Genomic DNA, 20,319 nt, shown 5'->3' with positions numbered 1-20,319 from the left:
TTGTGCAACATATTTCGGTCACACTGTTGTGTAAAGCTGCTGCTCTGTTCGCTGTTCAACAAGTTTTTCTCAACAAGACGTTTCTAAACACACTGATGCTGGAATCTGGTACGAGACAAATGTTTTCATTAATTTGCTGAAGTATACTTTTATTGTCCTGAGATTCAATGTCTTCTTCCACATAGATTTAAATGTAGAAGCTATCAGGCTAGGTCACACAGGCAATAAGGAAAGCTAGAATGACATCATGATTTGATTTGATGCCTCATCGTGATGTCATTCAAACAGAAAAACATTGATTTTCATTTTGATTTATAGGTAGCATATTTATGAATTTGTCAAACTACAAAGTTTCAGAATGATGCTTTGGAGGACACTGACATGTTATTTGAGTTTTAATTTTGCAAATGAAAATGAGAAATTTCAATTTGAATTATTTCAATTTACTATAGTCAACCCTGGACTTCCATAAACACAAGCCCAGAATGTAACATTTCACAATCTCAGACAAATAATCTGTTCCTGTGAAATTTGTCATTGTAGCTGATATATCAGCTTGTCTAGTTAGGTGACAAAGGTAATTAAATACCTGAGACAGTATTTTTCCTGCAGTCCAACTCTCTTTAATAAATCACTAAACTGTATGCATACGGGCTCCCTGAGCTCTGCAGCAAGAGGAACAGCTCACACAAACACTGAATACTTTCAGCCTCCACCCAACTCCACCGTCACAACAAGCACCTCATATACAGTCACACTTCTCTGTCTGCAGACACCCATTTCCTGCAAGATTATTAATAATTACATAGATGATGTCATGCCTGTACTGTACAGCTTCCAGTTCTTGCATTAAGTTCCCCTTTTTCAAAAATTACTTCTTAGAATCAGGGTCACCATGTATCTTGTACTTCAGATAACCTTTCCTATTTCTTCTTTCCTAACGAACTAGACATTGAAAGTATTAATACAATAATATAGTCATTTCTCCAACAGTGCACTTCTAATATCATTTTTTCCTTCATACTTGAAAATGTTAAAATGTGTATTTTATCATAATGCTATTTTTTAAAAATGTTTTACACATCCCTCCATTAATGAACAAAAAAGTAGACAAAACATTTCAATCTTCCTACAACTCCTGAAAAAAGTCATTGTTATTGTATGCAATATAAAATAAAGTGTTGGTGAGAAAATAATAAAGCCCTGTGACAAATTCAGTCTCGTTCGTCATCTTAGATGACATAAACAACATGTAACAGGACAACACTTCCTCTAACGCATGACAGGTGGGCTGATGACGGACAGGAAGAAGTGGAAGTGTTAAAAGTTCTTGCTGCACACTACCACATACAAAACACACCTTGTCTCTGCAGCTGCTTCAACATGGCTGTATTCTTTCACTCTAGAGAGTCTGAGGTCGACTTTGAAGTTGGTGAATATGAGGAATTCCCCAAATCTGAACGCAAGGACACCACTGCCGACGAGACTCCAAAGTCAAGTAGGTGATTCGGGACACATGAGATAATATGTTAGGTTCTATTTTGATTTTGTTGTACAATATTTTATAAGAGACTGTAAATATATTAACATTTTGATTATTTTAGTATTTTTAGTTATTTTTTCTTTGTGTGTGTATGTGTGTGTGTTGTACAGAGTTTATATATCTCAGAGTGGTTCTGGTGAGCTTCGGGCTGCTGTGTGTTCTTCAAGCAATTCTCAACATCATTCTGAGACTTCCTCTGAGTCAGCCCACTGATAAAGGTAGTTAGATAAACAGACACTCTGCAGTTCCCCTCAGCTCCACGTTTTTCTTTTTGGACTACTTATAAAATGGAGAAAATGGAGACACTGTTTAATTACTACACTTCCAAATAATTAACTGCTAGCTTAACCACCAGCAGTAGTTCCCAGCCTTTTATTGTTGTGACCCCTTAATACAAAGCAATATCTCATTGCGAAGCCCCTGTCATAGTTGCACGTCTAAAAGTTGTGAGCAACAATATCAAAGAGCGATTTTTCCTTCTTAGATTGTTTCATTTGAATTTCTAGAGGCCTGAAGATGTGAAACTACAGTATTTTACATGAAGAAGCAAAGATAAGACAAAAACAAACAATTTTGTGTATCAGAATTAAGTTTTGGGCAGTCATCTGTCAAGCCCCTACGAGGGGCAACTGCTTATAAACTAAATACAGCAAACGTAACTCAAATGCCTGTGTCAGCAATGTATCTTTGCACATCTATACTTCCATTTACTTAGTACCAAATTACATTGTTATTTTCAATGTGTTATTTCCAAATTACATTGTTATTTTCAAATTACCAACCTGTAAAAGAAAGTGTTACAGAAAACTGTTAACCGATGTTGAAATTATATTCTTATGTCAAAACCTGGGCATTATCGTCAACTGTCTGCATTATCAGCAGCTTAAACCCAGGAACTTTGAACATACTTCACCCACATTAATGAATGTACATTGTGTTGACTTGCAGCATCCTGTTCTCTGTTGCATCATGAGACTGTTTTGTCTTACATGTTCTGTATTGTAACATGTTATGTTGAGACACGCTTTCTGTGTTGCTGTGTGGAGGTGAGACAGAGGTGGAGAGCTGCCCGCAGGACTGGTTGATGTTTGGCTCCAGTTGTTACTACATTTCCTCACAGGGGAGGACCTGGGACGACAGCCGGCGGTACTGTTTGCAGAGAGACGCTGACCTTGTCATCATCAACAGCAGACAGGAACAGGTAACTTTTTACTCTCAGTGAACGCTTGTGACACAGGTGTGCTGTGCGGTGTCTATGCAAATACAGAATGCTGGACAGAATACAAATAATGCAAATATACTGTACAGTCCTCTATTAAAAATTTGTCATCTCCGTCAGATTGGAAGTGTATCTGAGATTTGTCATTTTATAAACTTGTGAGAGTTATCAGTGCCTTCATTTCCACCACGCCAACTCCTACCTGTCTCTTAGGATTAAAGTCCTTTCACAACTGCAAACTGTTAAAAGCAGCAGCCAGATTAAAACACAGAATTCCAAAACTCTTCATGCTTTTACACAAACCTAAAATCCCAAAATGCACATGCCAGCATTGTAGCGTTCTTGCATGATCTACCGCAGGATGTTCCAAAGTCAAGGCCCCTGATTGCAAAAGCCCAGTCTCCTCTGAAACCGCCCAGAGTGGAGTTTAGTAGTATAATCAAGAATCAATTGAACCTTAAATGTGATCATTATAATCAGGTCAACCCTCAAACAACAGTGGCAGCAAATGCAAAGATGCTAAAACTGAGGTTCTATGCACTCTACTGTTGGATCTTGTAAGAAGTCCAGATGCTGAAGTTTGGACAGTTTATAATGAGTCAGAGCTCTTGTAAAAATCCAGGGGTTGCAGCACTTTTTACAAATCTTTCTTCAGTAAGAAGTGATGTTGGAGGATTGTGGACTGAGATGTGTGATGATAAATCCACACCGACATCTAAAAGACTGACCACTGTCAGTCCTCAATTTTGCCTTTTATGTTTTTTTACATTTTTTCTACATTTTGGCCAGAAAGTTTGGTGTTCAGCCAAAAGTTGTTTAGGGTTTTAAGGATAGATTTTAAAGGAGAACTATTGCTTCCTTAAAGTACTTATGAACATGGGTCAAGTGTAACTGAAGTATTCATTCTGACAAGCATCATTTGAGAAAGAGTCTAATAGTAAATCTTTGAAGAAATAGTGTGGGAGAAGGTCCGAGGAACCGGATTATGTTTTGTTAGCTTAATATTCTGATCTGATTCTGACAAATACACTGTGGGATGATACAGAAACATTTATAGATTTACATGAACACTGAAAAATGATATGGTGTGCATTTTGGTCTTCTGTTTTTGGAATCTGCTGTTTATGAGCATGTGGTTTTATGACAGGCTTTTCTCACTGGGTTCACCATGGCAGCGTGGGTTGGGATGACTGACAGAGTGAAGGAGGGAACTTGGATCTGGGTGGATGGAACACCAGTGAACAAAGACGGGTGAGACAACTCCTAGTCATACTGTATATTAGCCTAAAAGCTAATAACTGCATTGTGGAATTGTTGCATTATAATTATAAATGATCTTTTTCTGTTTTATTTGCTGGGTAGCTCTGAGGTCTTTAACCCTCAGAGACCTGCGCCCTCAACCTACATTACTGTCTTTCAGAGGCTGTAGTGGGCTCAGTTTTAAAGTAAGAGTGAGATACTGGTATATTGAAGATATTGGTATCATATGAAACTAGATGATCTAAGATGTCCATTTTAACCAACCATGACATGCTAGCTTGTCAGGAAGGGGACTAAATAACACCCCAAATTTAGGCTAAATTTTGGTGAGGGAAAAACTGGGATGGCCATTTTCAAGGGGTCCCTTGACCTCTCACCTCAAGATATCTGAATGAAAATGGGTTCAGTGGTTACCCACGAGTCTCCTCTTTACATACATATCCACTTTATTCTATGCTAATCCCATGCAGTTTTGGGCCAAAACCATTCAGTTTTTTGCATGAAGTATAAATATGTTATTTTCACCTATTCTAAAAATGGTGTATTTGAAGATTTCTGCATACTAGGGTTCCTAAACAGACTTAAAATGACAAGTTAAAGAAAATCTTCTGTTATCTGTGTTTGATATTTATAAGAATCTGGACAGTAAACTTCCTGTTTTCAACACCTACAGATGAGAGGACTGAGAGGACAAGTGCTGTTAGTAGTCAGTAATCCTAGAAACCAAAAGTACACCATTAGGGTGCAATAAAAACAGAAAATGTCTGTGATTTTGTGAAAGTTACATTCTATCATCAACAAAGCCCTTTATGTGATCTAATGTATTTATCAACCAATCATCATCACCATATCCCAGGTTTTTAGCCATGCTATCAGTGTAGCCCTATAGATGGCAGGGTTGGTTTCAGTCGGTCCACCACTTTGTTCAAATATCTCAACAACTATAAGATTGATTCTGATGAAATTTTGTACAGACATTCATGTCCTCCAGAAGATTAACCCTACAGACTTTGGTGGTCCACTGACCTTTCCTCTAGTCCTTCCATGAGGTTTACATTTGTGATTTTAAGTGAAATGTCTCAAGTGAGTAACTGGATGCATTGCCATGAATTTTGATTCTAGCATGGCTGTTGTGAAAATCACATATGGCATTGTACTATACCTGTCAGAATGCCCTGCTGGTCATGTTGATTTGAACAGTGTATGTCAGCATCAGCATGCTTTGCTATGTCTGTAGGTTGCAGTGGGCCCCTGGACAGCCTGATGGAGCATATGGAGGAGAAGACTGTGGTGATCTTCGTACAATGATGGATTTCATTGGTTTGAATGACTTCAACTGTACTGCCAGAGCCCGGTGGATCTGTGAGAAAATACTGTCGTAGTCTTAAGTTATAATATCTAGTTGAGTGATGACATTTTGCAAGCTTGATGAGACCTATGAATTCAACTCTGGAACATGATGATGTGACTCTCTGCCACACAATACTCCCACACATCTTCAACAACTTCCAAAAACTATGTATTTCAGTTATCATGGATTATTTTATGTTCACATCCATTTAGAAACTGATTTTGGTGGATAGTTTAGAATAAATGTAATGTTCTCAGAACTGTCACTGTCATCTACTTATTATCTACTGTAGCCTACTTGAAATGACCTCTTTCCAACCATCATCATGCACCGGTCATCCCAAGATGAACAGAGCTTCCAAAATGGAAATATCTTTGCTGCATTGTCACTGCAGACCCAGTCACACAAAGGGATATCTTCATGCAGACAAAACTGACTTTGTCAAACTGTCTGAAGTCACAGGAAATGTGTAACTTGTTTTCATCATTTCTTATGCAGTAGTAAGACTAACAAAACATTTGGCAAGATGCTATTTTGTGTTAGCTGCACCGATCACATCTACCACAGGCTGGAGCTATAGTACATACAAAATCATTTTTGGGGAGCTCCAAGCAGACATTGCTTTTTTTCTGAAAAGTTTAGTAATTATAGTTGTCAGATAAATATAGTGGAGTAATAAGTCCAATATCTCCCTCTGAAATGTAATGTATGTACTTCAAAATTGTGCTTAAGTATAGTACTTGAGCTATACATGTTGTGTAAACAGGAAACACTTTGTAATACGCTGTCAGGCTGTAAAGTCAACATTAAAATATCTTTATTATTGAATTTTTATTCAAGTTATTCAAGTTTAACCTATAGTGTTATTAACCATTTATTAACTGTTCTTACAAATTCTGAAGTGGGGGACTGGGGGGTATTGAAATAAGGTGTTAAAAGAAGATAAAAAAAGAAATGTGCCATGTTTTACATACCACACTGTTTGGCTTGCTTAGTTATGCTTCTTTATATAATTAAATAAGGCTAGGCCTCCACTTTATACCTGGAGAGTACACTATATTGTTGCATTGTAGAAGTAAATGCACAGACACTATATAGAAAGAGAAACCCCCTTATTGTCTATATACCTTGGAAAGCCATAAATCCTCTGAATGCCCTGATCTGTAGTTTGTTGTTATGAAGTTCCTTGAGTCTGTGATTATTCTAGAGGTCACAATAGGTCAATTTATACTGTGAGGTCAAGTTTCAAACAAGTCTCACTACAATGAAATGGCTACTTCACACATGAAGACAGTTGAGTCTCAGCTTTCCAGTCATACCCAATATTTAAGTGTTATTAAGCCCCCTTCCCAACAAGCTAGCATGACTGAGCCCGCTACAGTCTCATATACAGCCCCGCGGGTCTCAGAGAGTTTATAGTTGTGAACGTGCAGGTCCTTTACCATCTGCCAGGGGGTTCTGCACCACCCTCAGCACCCCTACTTCCCACAGCCTTGGAATCAACTTGTATTCATTTGACTAAATGAATGCAAACCTCATTTGGGAACATTTGGGAACAATTTTGCTTGGTCTATTACCATCATTTTTGTTGGCCAGTTAGATTTGTCCATGTTCCACCTCAATGTGCCTGAATCCTTGCTGAATGCGCTGCAAAGTAAGTTACCACAACACCAAACACCCTGATTGATCCAAATCACAAGCAGTCTGTTGATTTGGCCATTTCATGCAGAAAAGTTGTGGTAATTTAGCAAAATTGCAAGCTCTCACAAATACTGTGGAAATTTCTTGAATTTGCGTTAATTATTGCAATCACAAAATCGCAATTTCCTGGAGGGACTGACATATGACTCTTCTATTATCTGCTACCTCCAAAAGGTATGTTTGGGAAGGTTTAGGTAGCAAAAACTCCTTGGTTAAAAAAGATTGATATCACACTTATGTTTGTCTGTTAGATATAAGGCTACAACCAGCAGCTGGTTACCTTAGTTTAGCACAAAGACTGGAAACAGCTAGCCTGGCTCTGTCATGAATACATGCTTGTAGTTGCAAACTTGTCTTCTCTTCAAATGATAGGCCTATTCCAGCAGGAAACATTTTGTTTGAGCTCCATTCCTTTCCAGACATGCGCAACACACGCCTTAATAGTACAGCAGCGGCTCATACATAGTGGCACTTCAAGCAAATCAGATCATGGTTCAGATCAGGCTCATTTACATTAGTAAATAAATTAAATTAAAAATTGTAGTGACACAAATGTTTGCATGCCTGGTGGTAATTTACAACAGGCTTGCTAAATATCCCCTATGCTGTCACATTTCCAATTTCAGCATTCAGACTCCAAGTACCAATTCACAAGGTGATTAAAAGCTATCTACAGCAAGACTCCCACTAACTCCTTGTGTCAAGTATTAACCTGGCTTTATACGGCTAAAAACCTGATCCAGTTGAATTTGTTGAATTGTAAATGTCCAATGTCAAGTTGTTTTTCAATAGATAACTGACTTACTTCAATTTTTAAATCTTCTTGGTATGGAAAGAATAACAGATATAATAGATGATATCAATTACAATCAACACCAAACCAACACTGTGATGCCCTCGCCCGCCCCTTGTTTTTTTTTCATTTCTTTTTCTTCTACTCATCTTTTCTACCATTTCTTTTCATTTCTTTTGTTTGTATCTGAAATGATTTTGAAACTTGATCCCCCTACCCTATGATCACTAATACAAAAAAAAAAACTAAATATTGTTTAACTAGACACTCAGTACAGTGCAGATCTCTGCCAGGTCTGTACAGTCAAGATGGTGGTGAAGAAAACAGAAACTGGGATTTCTTCATCTCGTATCATGCCTAACTTTAGTGGATCATAACATATCGGGTATGGAATTATTATTATTATATTATATTATTATAATTAGCAGAAACTTTGGTTTAAAATGAGACCAAACTTTTCTATGGATGTTGGTTTTTGAGCCATGACAAAGGCCAAAATGTGGCCTGCAACAGACTCATTTTTAGCCTGGCTGATTATCGGAATTGCCTTTTGCTATGTCATAATGCATATCATAAAATGACGAGGACTGCTGAAAAGAGGAAAGTCTAAGCTTTATGATAGGCAAAAATACGCACAAAAAATATTAATCTGATGGGTCAAGTAGTATGTGAGATTAGCTGCAGACAGATACACACACACACGACCAAACACATGATCCCCTCCAGGCTTATAATTATTTAGTACTGTAGTGTAGTTATCAAAGCAATGACGTTTGTGAGTGTTTTATCACAACCAGTAGAAATGATAACAAAAAGACCTGGATTGTAATAAACTGGAATTATTCTTTAAAGATTGATATCCAACCATTAACTTTCAATTCAGCAGTTAACTGTTTAGACCATATAAACACTAGAATTACATCTGAGACAATTCATCAGTTAACCACTGTGATTTAAGTAGATAAAAATGTTTCCTCGTTAAACTACAGTATATTCTTAAAGATCCCCTTTAAGACATATAAATACACATTTAACTTAGTAAAGTTTAACAAAATGTCTCCATTCTCAGTCTATGTGCACTGGAGGCTTCAAGTTTCCAAGTCACACTTCTGTAAAGTGCATACAAGTTGTGATGTCATCAGTCATGCTCGCATGTACATGTGTAAAACTCTACCCTTCAACTGATGAATGTGAAAACTCTGCACATACATCATTCTGCACAAAGAAGCTCAAACATATGAGTGATGGAACAATAAGCAAAACATATTTTTGACTGGAGGGGGACTTTACGTTTTAATTTTTGTATCTATTGTAAAGTGGATTGGATGTTGCTATCATTCATCACAACCACTCTCCACACCACAGGGTGGACCACTGCTACGTAGCGCTCCATATACATACAGCAGAGGAGCAGAGAGCGAGCTGAGAGAGTGGTACCATGCTGGAAGAATAATGCTTATAGTGCAGCATTTCCATTGAAATATGTGTACAGCACCAGTGTGAAGCTGAGATTGTAGACTATTTTCAAGATGACTGTGTTGAGGGTCAGGCACTGCGCTTCAATGAGGCTCCACCCTCCAGCAACAATCACCCAGAATGACCATCCATTAATTAAAATGCCAAGAGTACAGTCAATTCCTGCAATAGCAATGTAGAACCACCCTCCAAAATTAGGAAGTGTGATGGAAGTCAGATTTTTATCACCTGAGTTGCTGTTCATGCTGTTGAACCTGAGTGGAGAGAGAGGCATTATTAAGTAATCAGAGCAGAAAAGGAAAGGTTCATATGCTTAATAACGTTCAACACTGGCCCAGTGATGCTGATGCCCTGTGGAAAAGAAGCTTGAGCAAGAACGTCTTGTTTATGGACGAGTAGATTAGCAGTAGGTGGAGGTGGTACTAGGCACTTAAAATTCAGAATGAGATCAATGTTCTCACTGTTGTGCAAAGATACAACCCTGTCTCCCAGAAATCATGTATATATAGTGCAAAGTTGTGAGCAAATTATGTTTTGAAATTAAATGTAATGCCTAAATTAAGATCATTTTTCTATTGTATTTATCTATGAGACATGATAAGTAAATAGACACTGTTCACTATAATAATGTCAATATTGTGTTTTCATTTATGTTGTACTGCCCCTAAGTGGCCAGAGAAAAAAAAAAGAATGCTGCTTTAAAGAAATGTCATGATAATGCTCCAAATTATTTCACTTGATTTAATTGGAAAGGCTTTCAGTATATGTAGAATATTTTATATTTTATTATTAATTATATTTTATATTTTCAATATCCTCACTGCTCTCAGCCAGAGAACTTGCATTTCTTCTTCAAAATATGAAGCTCATCTGTCTCCAGATTATATTAAAGAACTTTTAACCTCTTACAGCCTGGCCAGGCCTTTAAGATTAGCTAATCAAAAACTTTTATCTGTTCCACCGACCAGACTGAAAACCAAGGGTGACCGTGTGTCTTCGGTTATGGCCCCTCAGCTTTGGAACAGTCTTCCCCTTCCCGTTAAGTAAGTACAGTACAGTGTAAGTGATTTTTTTGTTTTTATGTTGATAAATGGAACAAGCTACTAGCTATTTGCTGTTAATAAATTGCATCATTTTCGAAAAAAAGTTGTGAAGATGAACACTTAATGTGTCTGTTATGCTCAGTTGTCAGTTTATTGGTTAGGCCTACAACACACAGTTGTCTGATAATTCTCCTACAATTTGTCAATTTACCTGCTACATGATTTTGGTTTTAGTGCATCTTTCTCTACCATGCTACACTCCACTGCTTTCAACAACACAAATACAATTTTAAAAAAAACAACTCATGTTCTACCCATTACGTTTAAATGTGTCAAAAGAAAGGCTGAGCAAATGTATGGTCCTGAAATAATCTTTTATATAAGAGGAATCCAGCTAATTTGGTACCATATCAATAATGTATGAAGTAACTGTGAGTTAACTGATGATCTATTAAGTGTGAGCTAATCGCATTAAGTTATAGTGACTTTAGCAAGAGAAATTTATAAAACATCCTGCATTAATTCATGCATAAAACCATTGTCATGCATTAGTTAAGTATTACTTAAGTATATGAGGTGTACCCTCATTATAAAGTGTTACCAGAATGGTTGTGATAGTGATGCATCTTCACTGAGATTTCTCATAACTGACAAACAGAAATTATTACTTACTATACACATTTTACCTCACACACACACACAGACACACAGTCGTGTTTCCATCACTTCAGAGGACATTACATTGATTTACATTCATTTCTTGGAGACTTATCGTAACCTTAACCCTAACCACCACATGCCTAACCCTAACCCTTGCCGTAACATTAACATAACCCTAAACTAACCTTTAAACCAAGTCTTCACCCAAATATTAATGATTTATGTTAAGGCGACTTGCTTTTTGCTCCCATAAGAGAGTCGAGTCCCCACAACATGACACTGTAAACAGATTTACGTCCCCACAACATGAGGAATACCTGGACCACATGCACTGACCCACACAAACACAAGCACAGATAGAATTTCATGCTGCTCAGGGGTTTGCATTTTTGGCCTGGGCAGAAATGGAAGCATCATCACTCATATCAATCAACACCTATCACTAAGTGTTTTGCTTAGGACACCCACAGGCCAGCTTATGGTGTGTGTGTAAGTATAAAATCATTTACAGTCAAAAATCAAAGAAAAAAAGTAAACACATATATGCAATATATAATAAGATAAAACAAGTCAACCCAGGACATGCTCCTATGCTGGCTCAGTGGTTAGCACAGTCCCCATTAGAGATGCATCTCTCCATTTGGAGTCTGCATGTTTTCCTCCAGGTTTCCCACTATAGACATGTATGTTACATAGTGGAATTCTCCTGTCATTGCCCCTGACCATGCAGACGGTTTTGGTTTTACATTACAAGTTGGACTGCAAGATCAAGACAGCGGAAAACTCACCAGCAACATGTCTTCTTCAAAACAATGTCCTGGTTACTCTGGCTGACCTTGCTATAAGTTTTTCAAAGTGTTTGGGAAATTGTTTCTGAAAAGAGGTTTGTGACATAAAACAGACAAATATCTCAAAACCTGCAAACAGAGCCAAAATATCTACATGGATTGATGCCACTAGCAGAAAGTGAATATGCTTCTTAGGCGAACAGACCATTTAAAGGGGAACTCTACCAATTTTACATATGAAGTTCAGTTCACTTGTGATAAATAGTACCACACTACTGTGGTTTTTGAGGGAACTTCAACAAATTTGGCTTAAAATTCTTAGTATATAGTATAGTATAGTCTACAGTATAGTTACATTTCAAACTGGTGATGTGGGGTTTGAAAGACGTGGTTGAGTGGATTATGGGAAATGTAGGATCCACAGTTTTCTGATCTTGACCTATAGTAAAGACTAAAATAATTAGGATATCTGTACTTTGCTATTTTGATTTTAACCATTCTTTTTTTAATCCGTCTCTCTCAAGTCCTCCACTTTATGGAAATGCAATAGTAAATTGCTTTAGTACCCCTACAAGTGTATCAGAGTTGCAGCATTTGTGAATGACGGACAAGCAACATAATCTACAGCAATTTTCTGCAGAAGCATCCAAAGGAATGGAAAGTTTTGATGACCCATGTGTCAGAGCTTTTTCTACTTTAACAAGAATGCAGTTAATTTTATTATGTTGTACTATTTCTGGGTTCTGATCAGTGGTGTTCCCTCTTGCTCCCCAAAAATACACATTACTGCTCTTTCTTCTAGTGTATTGCTCTTGTGTATTGCTCACCTACAAAGCCCTTAATGATCAGATCCCAGTTCTGCTCCAGGTTTCTTCCCATCTAAGAGGAGTTTTTCCTTGCTCATGGGGGAAATTACGGTCTAGACCTGCTCTGAGATAACTTCTGTTGTGATTTGTCGCTTTGTAAGTAAAATTGATTTGACTTGACTCTATCTTCTTACATCATTCTAACCCGTCTTCACTCTCACTGTCCCTCTATGCTGCACCACTCCGCCTCTGAATCAGCTGTCTGGTGTAACTGGAGACTGCAACACTGTGACTTGTGACCCAGTAAATCCAATGATCCTGTAAAAGAGGGCTATCCCTGGATGCTTCCTAACTGACTTACTGAAATGTAATATTACAAATAAAGTTTAAACCGTATAGTAATGGTTTATTATTAATATGTTCAATGTGTTGTACATATGCTGGAACTCAAAAGCTAATCCATTTGACACAGCTTTAGGCTGTTTGGTCTATATACTGCAACAAGACACTAGATTTGAACAGCTGGTAATAGAGATGCTTTTCATTTGGGGGTGAACTATTTCTTCAGGTATGAATTTCTGGCAGTTTAAAGGGGTAATAAAAAATCCTTACACTGGTTCAGTGTGTCTGTGTGATACATGGAGAAGGGGGTAATGGTGTGTGTGTGTGTGTGTGTGTGTGTGTGTGTGTGTGTGTGTGTGTGAAATGCCAGAGACGAGAGGAGGGAAAAAGAGAGAGAGCAAGGTCAGAACACTTCCAACTTGTACTATACTGGCTGCACATGGAGGAGTGTTCAGCACACAAATATTCACAGTTTCCTTGTTGCAACTTTGTTGTTGGTGGAAGCAGGCCTTTCAAGGTGTCACATTTTGGACTACTCTTCACTCTTGGGTCTTTTCATTCCTCATTTTGGCCTTCATTTTAAATTATAATCACTGGATGTTTAAGGGAAGTGATCCCGGTTTCTAGAGTGCTCTGGAGATGCAGAAGACCAACAAGAAGAGGCGAGCTCTGAGGACCAGCACTAACATCACAAAAGCAGCTCCCGAGTGAGTAACAGGGTTAGGCAAGAGGGTCAAGTTAGAGACAAAGATCCAGTTCAGTAAAGGTACAAAAAGTCAGTCAAATTAAATATGAAATAATACTTGATCTGTCTTTTAGTTTTTCTTTATACTGCTTAACACTGTGTGATGAAACACAAACCCATATACCAATATAATTTATTATTAATAAATAAGATGTTTAGATTTAAATTTAGCAAAATCACTTGCATCTTGGGGACTGTTTGGAAATTCCTGGAATTAAGTCATTTTTAGGACAAGGCCACTTTGGCCTTTGATAAAGTACAAATTTATTGGGGCATCACAGCCAAAATGTAGGGCACCAAGTCCAAAACCAATGGTGAAATAACAATAAGTAATAATTACATTGTATGAAGACAAAACAGTATACGATCAACAATAACAAGTCAGTGTATTGAAAAACAGTACTGAGTTTAGTTAAACTGTACACTTAATGTTTGACTTTTCCACAAAATGCTGTCTGATTGATTTTTTAAAATGTGAACAATTCATTACATTAATTGTTATTATTATATTTTAATGATAAAATTAAGTCTATAAATGGGATACGGGTGATCAAAATTAATCTGAACAGGTCTCAACACCCGTGCAACTATTAGCATTTGAGTCTGAGATCATCGGAGCAGTCACAAAATGACACTTTTTTACACATTAAACATTAAACACACTGATGAGAAACTTCTAATGATCAGGATGATAGCTACGAGTCATGTAACATCCGACAGACTGTCCTGATCTGTCTTAACTGAGAAGTGTGTGTGTCTGAAATGGAATGCTTGTGTGTGTTAACATCGCATCGAACTGAAAAAGTAGCAACCCATTATATCTCACATCAAGTTATAAACTCTATGTATGTTTGTAGTTAGCTAACACTATGCAGCGATATCCTTGTAAACTTTAAAACATAACCTGTATTAATAGTTACACTGTACAGTGTTAAGCTGCTTGTGCTTGTCACATAACGTAGCTAGCGGGTTAGCTGTTAATGTTTACGTTACATTACACGTATATTTGCGGGAGTGGGTGAAATCTCACGCTACTGTTGATGTCCAGCGTGATGATGGAGACACTGGAAAATGTGAGTTTGTTTACTTGCTGCGTCGCATGTAGCTTTAGGAAATCCACAACTTTCTTTTAAGGGCACAATAGCCAGTTCAAAATAGGGCAAGCCAAACTGGCTGTGTGGGGTAGTTAATTTTAGAAGGGGCATAACGGCTACACTCCGGGGCATCCACGGCACTGGCCATTTGACCGTGGTATAATTCCTGCCCTGTAATTTGGAGGTTGAGTGTTTAAATGCTTATTTTACAGCCTTCCCTGTAAAACAGTCTATAAATGTAATTTTCAGTGATATATATACCAGTGCTCATTCTATTCACCTTCTAACCCACTACCACGTTTGCATGCAGTTCTTTATGCATGCTATTCATCTAACCCATATAGACCAACAACTGTAAACATTTTCAGACATGAAATTAAGACTCTGAATTGTTTGGATTGACCACACGGTAATTGGAAAATACTGGCTTCCAAATGGATATATTTTTCTCTATATGTGCGTATATGCCAAATGAACTAAAATATCATCACCTACTTGAAACACTACACAAATAAACATCCAGGAGTACTGATAAACACTTGATTGTACATCAGAACTTGTTTGTGTGATGCCTGTAAATTCCAGGCAGCAACCCCCAGGGCTGAAAAATGAAGCCAATGCGCAAGTACCAAAAACTGCAGTTCCTTGAATGGCTACTTAAGGCTGGCTGCAGTAGCGAGTCAATCCCCATAAACTTTATAGCAGAAATAAACATGTTTATAGCCTGGTACACAGCTTTGGTCTCTAAAGATAATTTCCCCGTTTGTGACAACTGTACAGGGGGTGAATTTTTTTTATAACTCACCCATTTAAATTTTATTGAGCTGTAAAATTATGTATAATTAAGGATGCAGCTGCTTTGAGTGACAGGTCTCTAGCCGCTAGGTGGCTTGTTTCAGCAACCAGGCTTCTTTCAGCCCACCTCAGCTCCACCTCTTTGCCCATTTTGGATTAGCCGGGGAGTTAGGCGGAGTCAAGCACTGCCAAGATGGCGACGGCCGGAGCCGCCCACTTTGAGCTTCAAGACTGCTCTTCAGAAACCAGTGGGTAACATCATGATGGCTACATCCATATTTTTTTTACAGTCTATGGTTAATTCTCACTGATGAAACCTAACCATGAATTGAACTGACTACAAAAATGGATGATGGCTTTAAACACAGCTTTTGTAGATAATGCACTCAGAGGTGTTCCTATAGACCAAGTAATTTGGTAAAGAAAATGAAATGCCCCTCTGCTTTGCATGTGGTGTTCATTGGGGCACCTTGCCATACATTTTTGTTTGAATGTACATAATAGTGCACTTCAACAATATGGTCTTTAGAAAGTAATAAGCCATAGCGGTGACAAAGCCCAGTGTGACACAATAAAATCTCAGGCACTACTTAGAGTAAGATCACTTCATGTATTGTTGTGATTGGAGAATCATGAGATAACTGCCTAAATTCTGTATCATTACCTTTTTATTGCAATTTTAACTCTGCCAGAGAAGAAATAAAAGTATGAATTTCAAAAACTAAGTGGTATGACTACCTCTTCAGATTTGCATTTCACATTTAAAAGTCCACTGAAGTGAACTAAATCAGGTGTGAGATAGCAGTGTCAAAAATGTTGACCAGACCAGCCCCTTCATTTCCCTGAAAAGTTGATTCTATGATATTTAGTATGTATGTATGCCTTTTGCAAATCTTACTAATAAAGAAGAACCACAATGTGCCTTAAATATATGTGTATGTATATCAGCCAAACTGTGAATAGCCATTTTAGACTAGTATTTCTTGTACTTAGTGTTTGGTAGGTAGGTCCAGCTACAGTATGAAACAAGAAGAATCAGCCATTACCGTGACGTTACTTGAAGGGAACTCACACTTATGTGTTTTCCTCTGTATCATTTCCATGTTTTTTTTTAGAAAGGAATGATTTTTCATATGGTGTAGACAGCTGTAATCTTGAGGATTATCCCATAAGCCTCTGCTTGTCAGCATGCTTTAACATTCTCTCTCTCCCTCAAACACACTCACACACACTTTAATACTGATTGTCAGTAGCAGTTAAGAACATTTATCACTTAAAGAAGTTATGTTACTAATGTCACCTCTGATTTCAACCCAGTATCAGATAATGTTTATTGTCGGCTGAACATATACAAAGTAAAAGACACAAGCATTGGCCATGGCAGTCAAATTAGTATAATACTACACAGTGTAGTCTAACAGTGGTCAGTTCCAACTTTAAAAGGTAGATGTTCATATTCATGAGTCCCCCTCCCAACACACCAACAACAAATCTGAAGTTTCAAACTGGCAATGTGGGTATCCATTTAGCATTGAATTCCCACTCAGTGAAGACTTTAATGGTGGCTTTGTAAGTTTTTAGCTTTGTAATAGATCCCAATGTCAAAAGTTCAAGGTAACAGACATGGTCATCATCCCCTCCCCGCCATTTCACTGATGCCTTACAAGAGATGTGTGAGAAGTTTTACATTTTTTTTATAGAGTCAAGGATATAAGCATGCTTTGTTTCATATATGTAAAATATTACAGCCTGATTTTCTGCAAAACCAGTACTTTTCCTTTAATACTTCAAGCACATTTTTCTACTAATACTTATGTACTTTTACTTTGTGACAAAGTGGGTGAGAATACACCATTTGTCCCTACTTTCACCATCAATGCCACATAGCTTACAAATTTAACCATGCTTGGTAATTGTTTGTTTAGCCACATGTTTATGATCAATCTGTAACTTGCAGACACATACTATCCCGGGTTTGTTTGTGGTTTGCATTATGTTTGGTTACAGTTCACATACCAGCAACATTTTTGGTTAAAGTAAAACACCGACAAGTATTGTTGAGTTTAGTTATTGTTTATTGGGTTAAGTCTGCATTTCATAATTCAATTCTATTCTTTCTGTGTTACTTACCATACTCACCATGTGCTCCACAGACAAAAGGAGGAGGCACCCAACAATGGCCTGTATTTATACACTGGGTGACATCATTGGTGATGTCACTGGGTTGGATAATGTGGCGGGGGTGGTAGTTAATTATGTTAAGTGAGTTATTTGCTGTGACTTTGGTCAGTTTGTGTATGGTTGGAAGTGTGTTGTGTGGTGAGCTATGATGAAGTGTTTCACCATGGAGATTGGTAAGAGTGAATAACTTTATCTCTGACCTGTTTTAGCAGAGACATGGGATGCACCTGGAGCAATGGTACAGCCCAGATTGACTCTGATGGACTGCTGATGGAAGGGTCTATTTAAGCAGTTGCTTTTTGGCTGTCAGGGGGTTAGTACATCAGTGTGTAGCTGTGTGCACATGATGATAAGTTAATATAAGTTCAGTTGATATGAGTTGAGTTTTGATCAGTTAGGCCAAGTTAACTATTTAGTTGTTTTTTTGTTTTGTAAATATTTTTTTTGTTTTTTGTTGTTTTGTTACATGTGTAGCATGGTGCCACTTTTTCTTGTAAATAAACCACCTTGTGATACCTGGATAAGGTTTCCTGTGTCTGCCTCCTACCAAGTGACCAGCCACTCCGGTCAGGCTACACCACATACTTGAGTAGGATTTTAAATGCAGGACTTTTACTTGTAATGGAGTATTTTTACACTGTGGTATTGCTACTTTTAATGAAGTAAAAGATGTGAATACCTTTTTCACCACTGAAGAAATCTAACCTTGAGGCTCTCTTAACAATTCAAGGCCAATTTCTAAACTTCAATTTTTATCAAAAATTGCCTGGGTTGGCATCAAGGATGGTTTTATTCTTGGTTTTATTCTTACCTTTTAGAAAGAACCTATGCAGTCACCATAGGTAATTACTGATCTTCTACAACTTACATTACCTCTGGTGTACCGCAAGGTTCAATTTTAGGTCCAATTTTATTTTCTATCTACATACTTCCACTTGACCAAACTGTTAGATGGTACAACATTTTCTTCAACTCAACAATTCAAAATCAGAAATCATACTGTTCAGTCCCCCAAACCATATTTGATTTAGATTCAAGCTTTGAATTACAGATCAAAAAAGTTGTCCAATCCTGCTATCTTCAAATAAGAAAAAACTCTGGAATTAAACCAATGCTCTCACACTCTGACCTGGAAAAAGTCTTTCATACACTTATTTTCTTTAGACTTGACTACTGTAACTCCCTCCTTTCTGTAATAAACGAATAGTCATTATCTTGCCTCCAACTAGTTCAGAATGCAGCAGCTAAGCTTCTTACTGGTTTTAACAAACAACATCACATCATCTCAATCCTGGTTTCTCTCCATTGGCTCCCTGTTTGATTTAGAACTGACTTTAGGATTTAACTGATTCAATTCAATTCAATTTTATTTATATTGCGCAAATCACAACAAAAGTCATCTCAGGGCACTTTTCACATAGAGCAGGTCTAGACCATACTCTGTAATTTACAGAGACCCAACAATTCCTCCATGAGAAGCACTGATCACTTTTAAAGCATGTCTAGGTCTGGCCCTAAGCTATATAACAGAAATTTTGACCCATATGAGCCAGTTCAGTCTTAGAACCGTAGGTGGGGCCCTTCTGGCTGTTCCAAAGTCGAGGCTTAAATCTTAAGGTGACCATGCTTTTGCCATCACGGCCCCTCAAAACGACTTGCTTGAGGAGATAAGGCTCCCAAAATCGGTGACTTCTTTGAAATCTCTTCATAAAACACATTTCCATAGACCTGCTTTTATGTGATGTTGTCTTTTTATTGCTTTTATTCTTATTTGTATTTATTTATATTTACGTTTTTTACTGTTTTACTGTCTTTTTTATATTTTACTGTCTCTATCTCTCATCATCCTTCTGTCCTCTCTCTGCTGTGTTTTTGAATCCTTTGTCTTCTTGTTTTAATTTCATATGAACTTTACCTTAATTTTGTATTGCTTTTATTTGGCCTTACTGTTTGGCTTCTGAGTATCCTGTATGTATTATTATTAATATATTTTTGCAGTTTAGTATTCATTGATTATCATCATTATCATCTAATGCATAAAAGATACAAATTTCTAATGCCTTCCTCTCACTCACCCTTAAGTATATTTAAGACATGAGAGAAGAATTATGAGTGATCTCACACCCTTCTCTGGCTCCCTGTCATGACACTGTCTAGTCTTGCATACTTCCTACTTCATCACTGACTTCATTTCTATTCTTGGACGAGGCATGTGTGTCTGTCTGTGTGAGTGTGTGTGTGTGTGTGTGTGTGTGTGTGTGTGTGTGTGTGTCATCTTTTCTACTATTTCCACAAGGATACATTGAGATGGAATAATATATTTGTTAGGGTGTCAATACTGGCCTTTTCTATAGCTCCTTTTATACATGCACTTCTTTATGTAAAGAGGATAACAAGTTGACATATCAAATCCAAACCCAAGTCACTTTTACATAAAAGTCGCAATGGCAACCTTTATGGGTCTGGACTTACAACATTTTCATAACACTTCCAAGACTTCCAACCAATTGATCTGACATCAG

At 37.5% G+C, this 20,319-nt stretch overlaps 2 protein-coding genes across 2 annotated transcripts in view; both read left to right on the top strand.

Annotated features, from left to right (window-relative positions):
- Positions 1 to 67: 67 nt before the first annotated feature.
- On the top strand, positions 68 to 6,198 carry LOC137179640 (CD209 antigen-like protein E). Its single transcript, XM_067584470.1, has 5 exons — positions 68 to 1,498; positions 1,654 to 1,761; positions 2,590 to 2,744; positions 3,910 to 4,013; positions 5,260 to 6,198. The coding sequence occupies exons 1-5, from the start codon at positions 1,384 to 1,386 to the stop codon at positions 5,402 to 5,404; spliced, it is 627 nt and encodes a 208-aa protein (XP_067440571.1). The 5' UTR covers positions 68 to 1,383; the 3' UTR covers positions 5,405 to 6,198.
- A 7,203-nt stretch (positions 6,199 to 13,401) lies between these two features.
- The window catches only part of LOC137179638 (zinc finger protein 638-like), a 45,639-nt gene continuing 38,721 nt past the window's right edge, over positions 13,402 to 20,319 (top strand). Inside the window, exon 1 of the mRNA XM_067584467.1 lies at positions 13,402 to 13,689. Within this exon, the coding sequence (XP_067440568.1) occupies positions 13,622 to 13,689 (68 nt within the window). The 5' untranslated portion in view covers positions 13,402 to 13,621. The remainder of the gene's footprint in view (positions 13,690 to 20,319) is intronic.

This window comes from Thunnus thynnus, chromosome 3, assembly GCF_963924715.1.
Source record: "Thunnus thynnus chromosome 3, fThuThy2.1, whole genome shotgun sequence".
Lineage (NCBI taxonomy): Eukaryota > Metazoa > Chordata > Actinopteri > Scombriformes > Scombridae > Thunnus > Thunnus thynnus.
The sequence above is the reverse complement of the archived record's forward strand: the minus strand, read 5'-3'. Positions and strand labels throughout refer to the sequence as shown.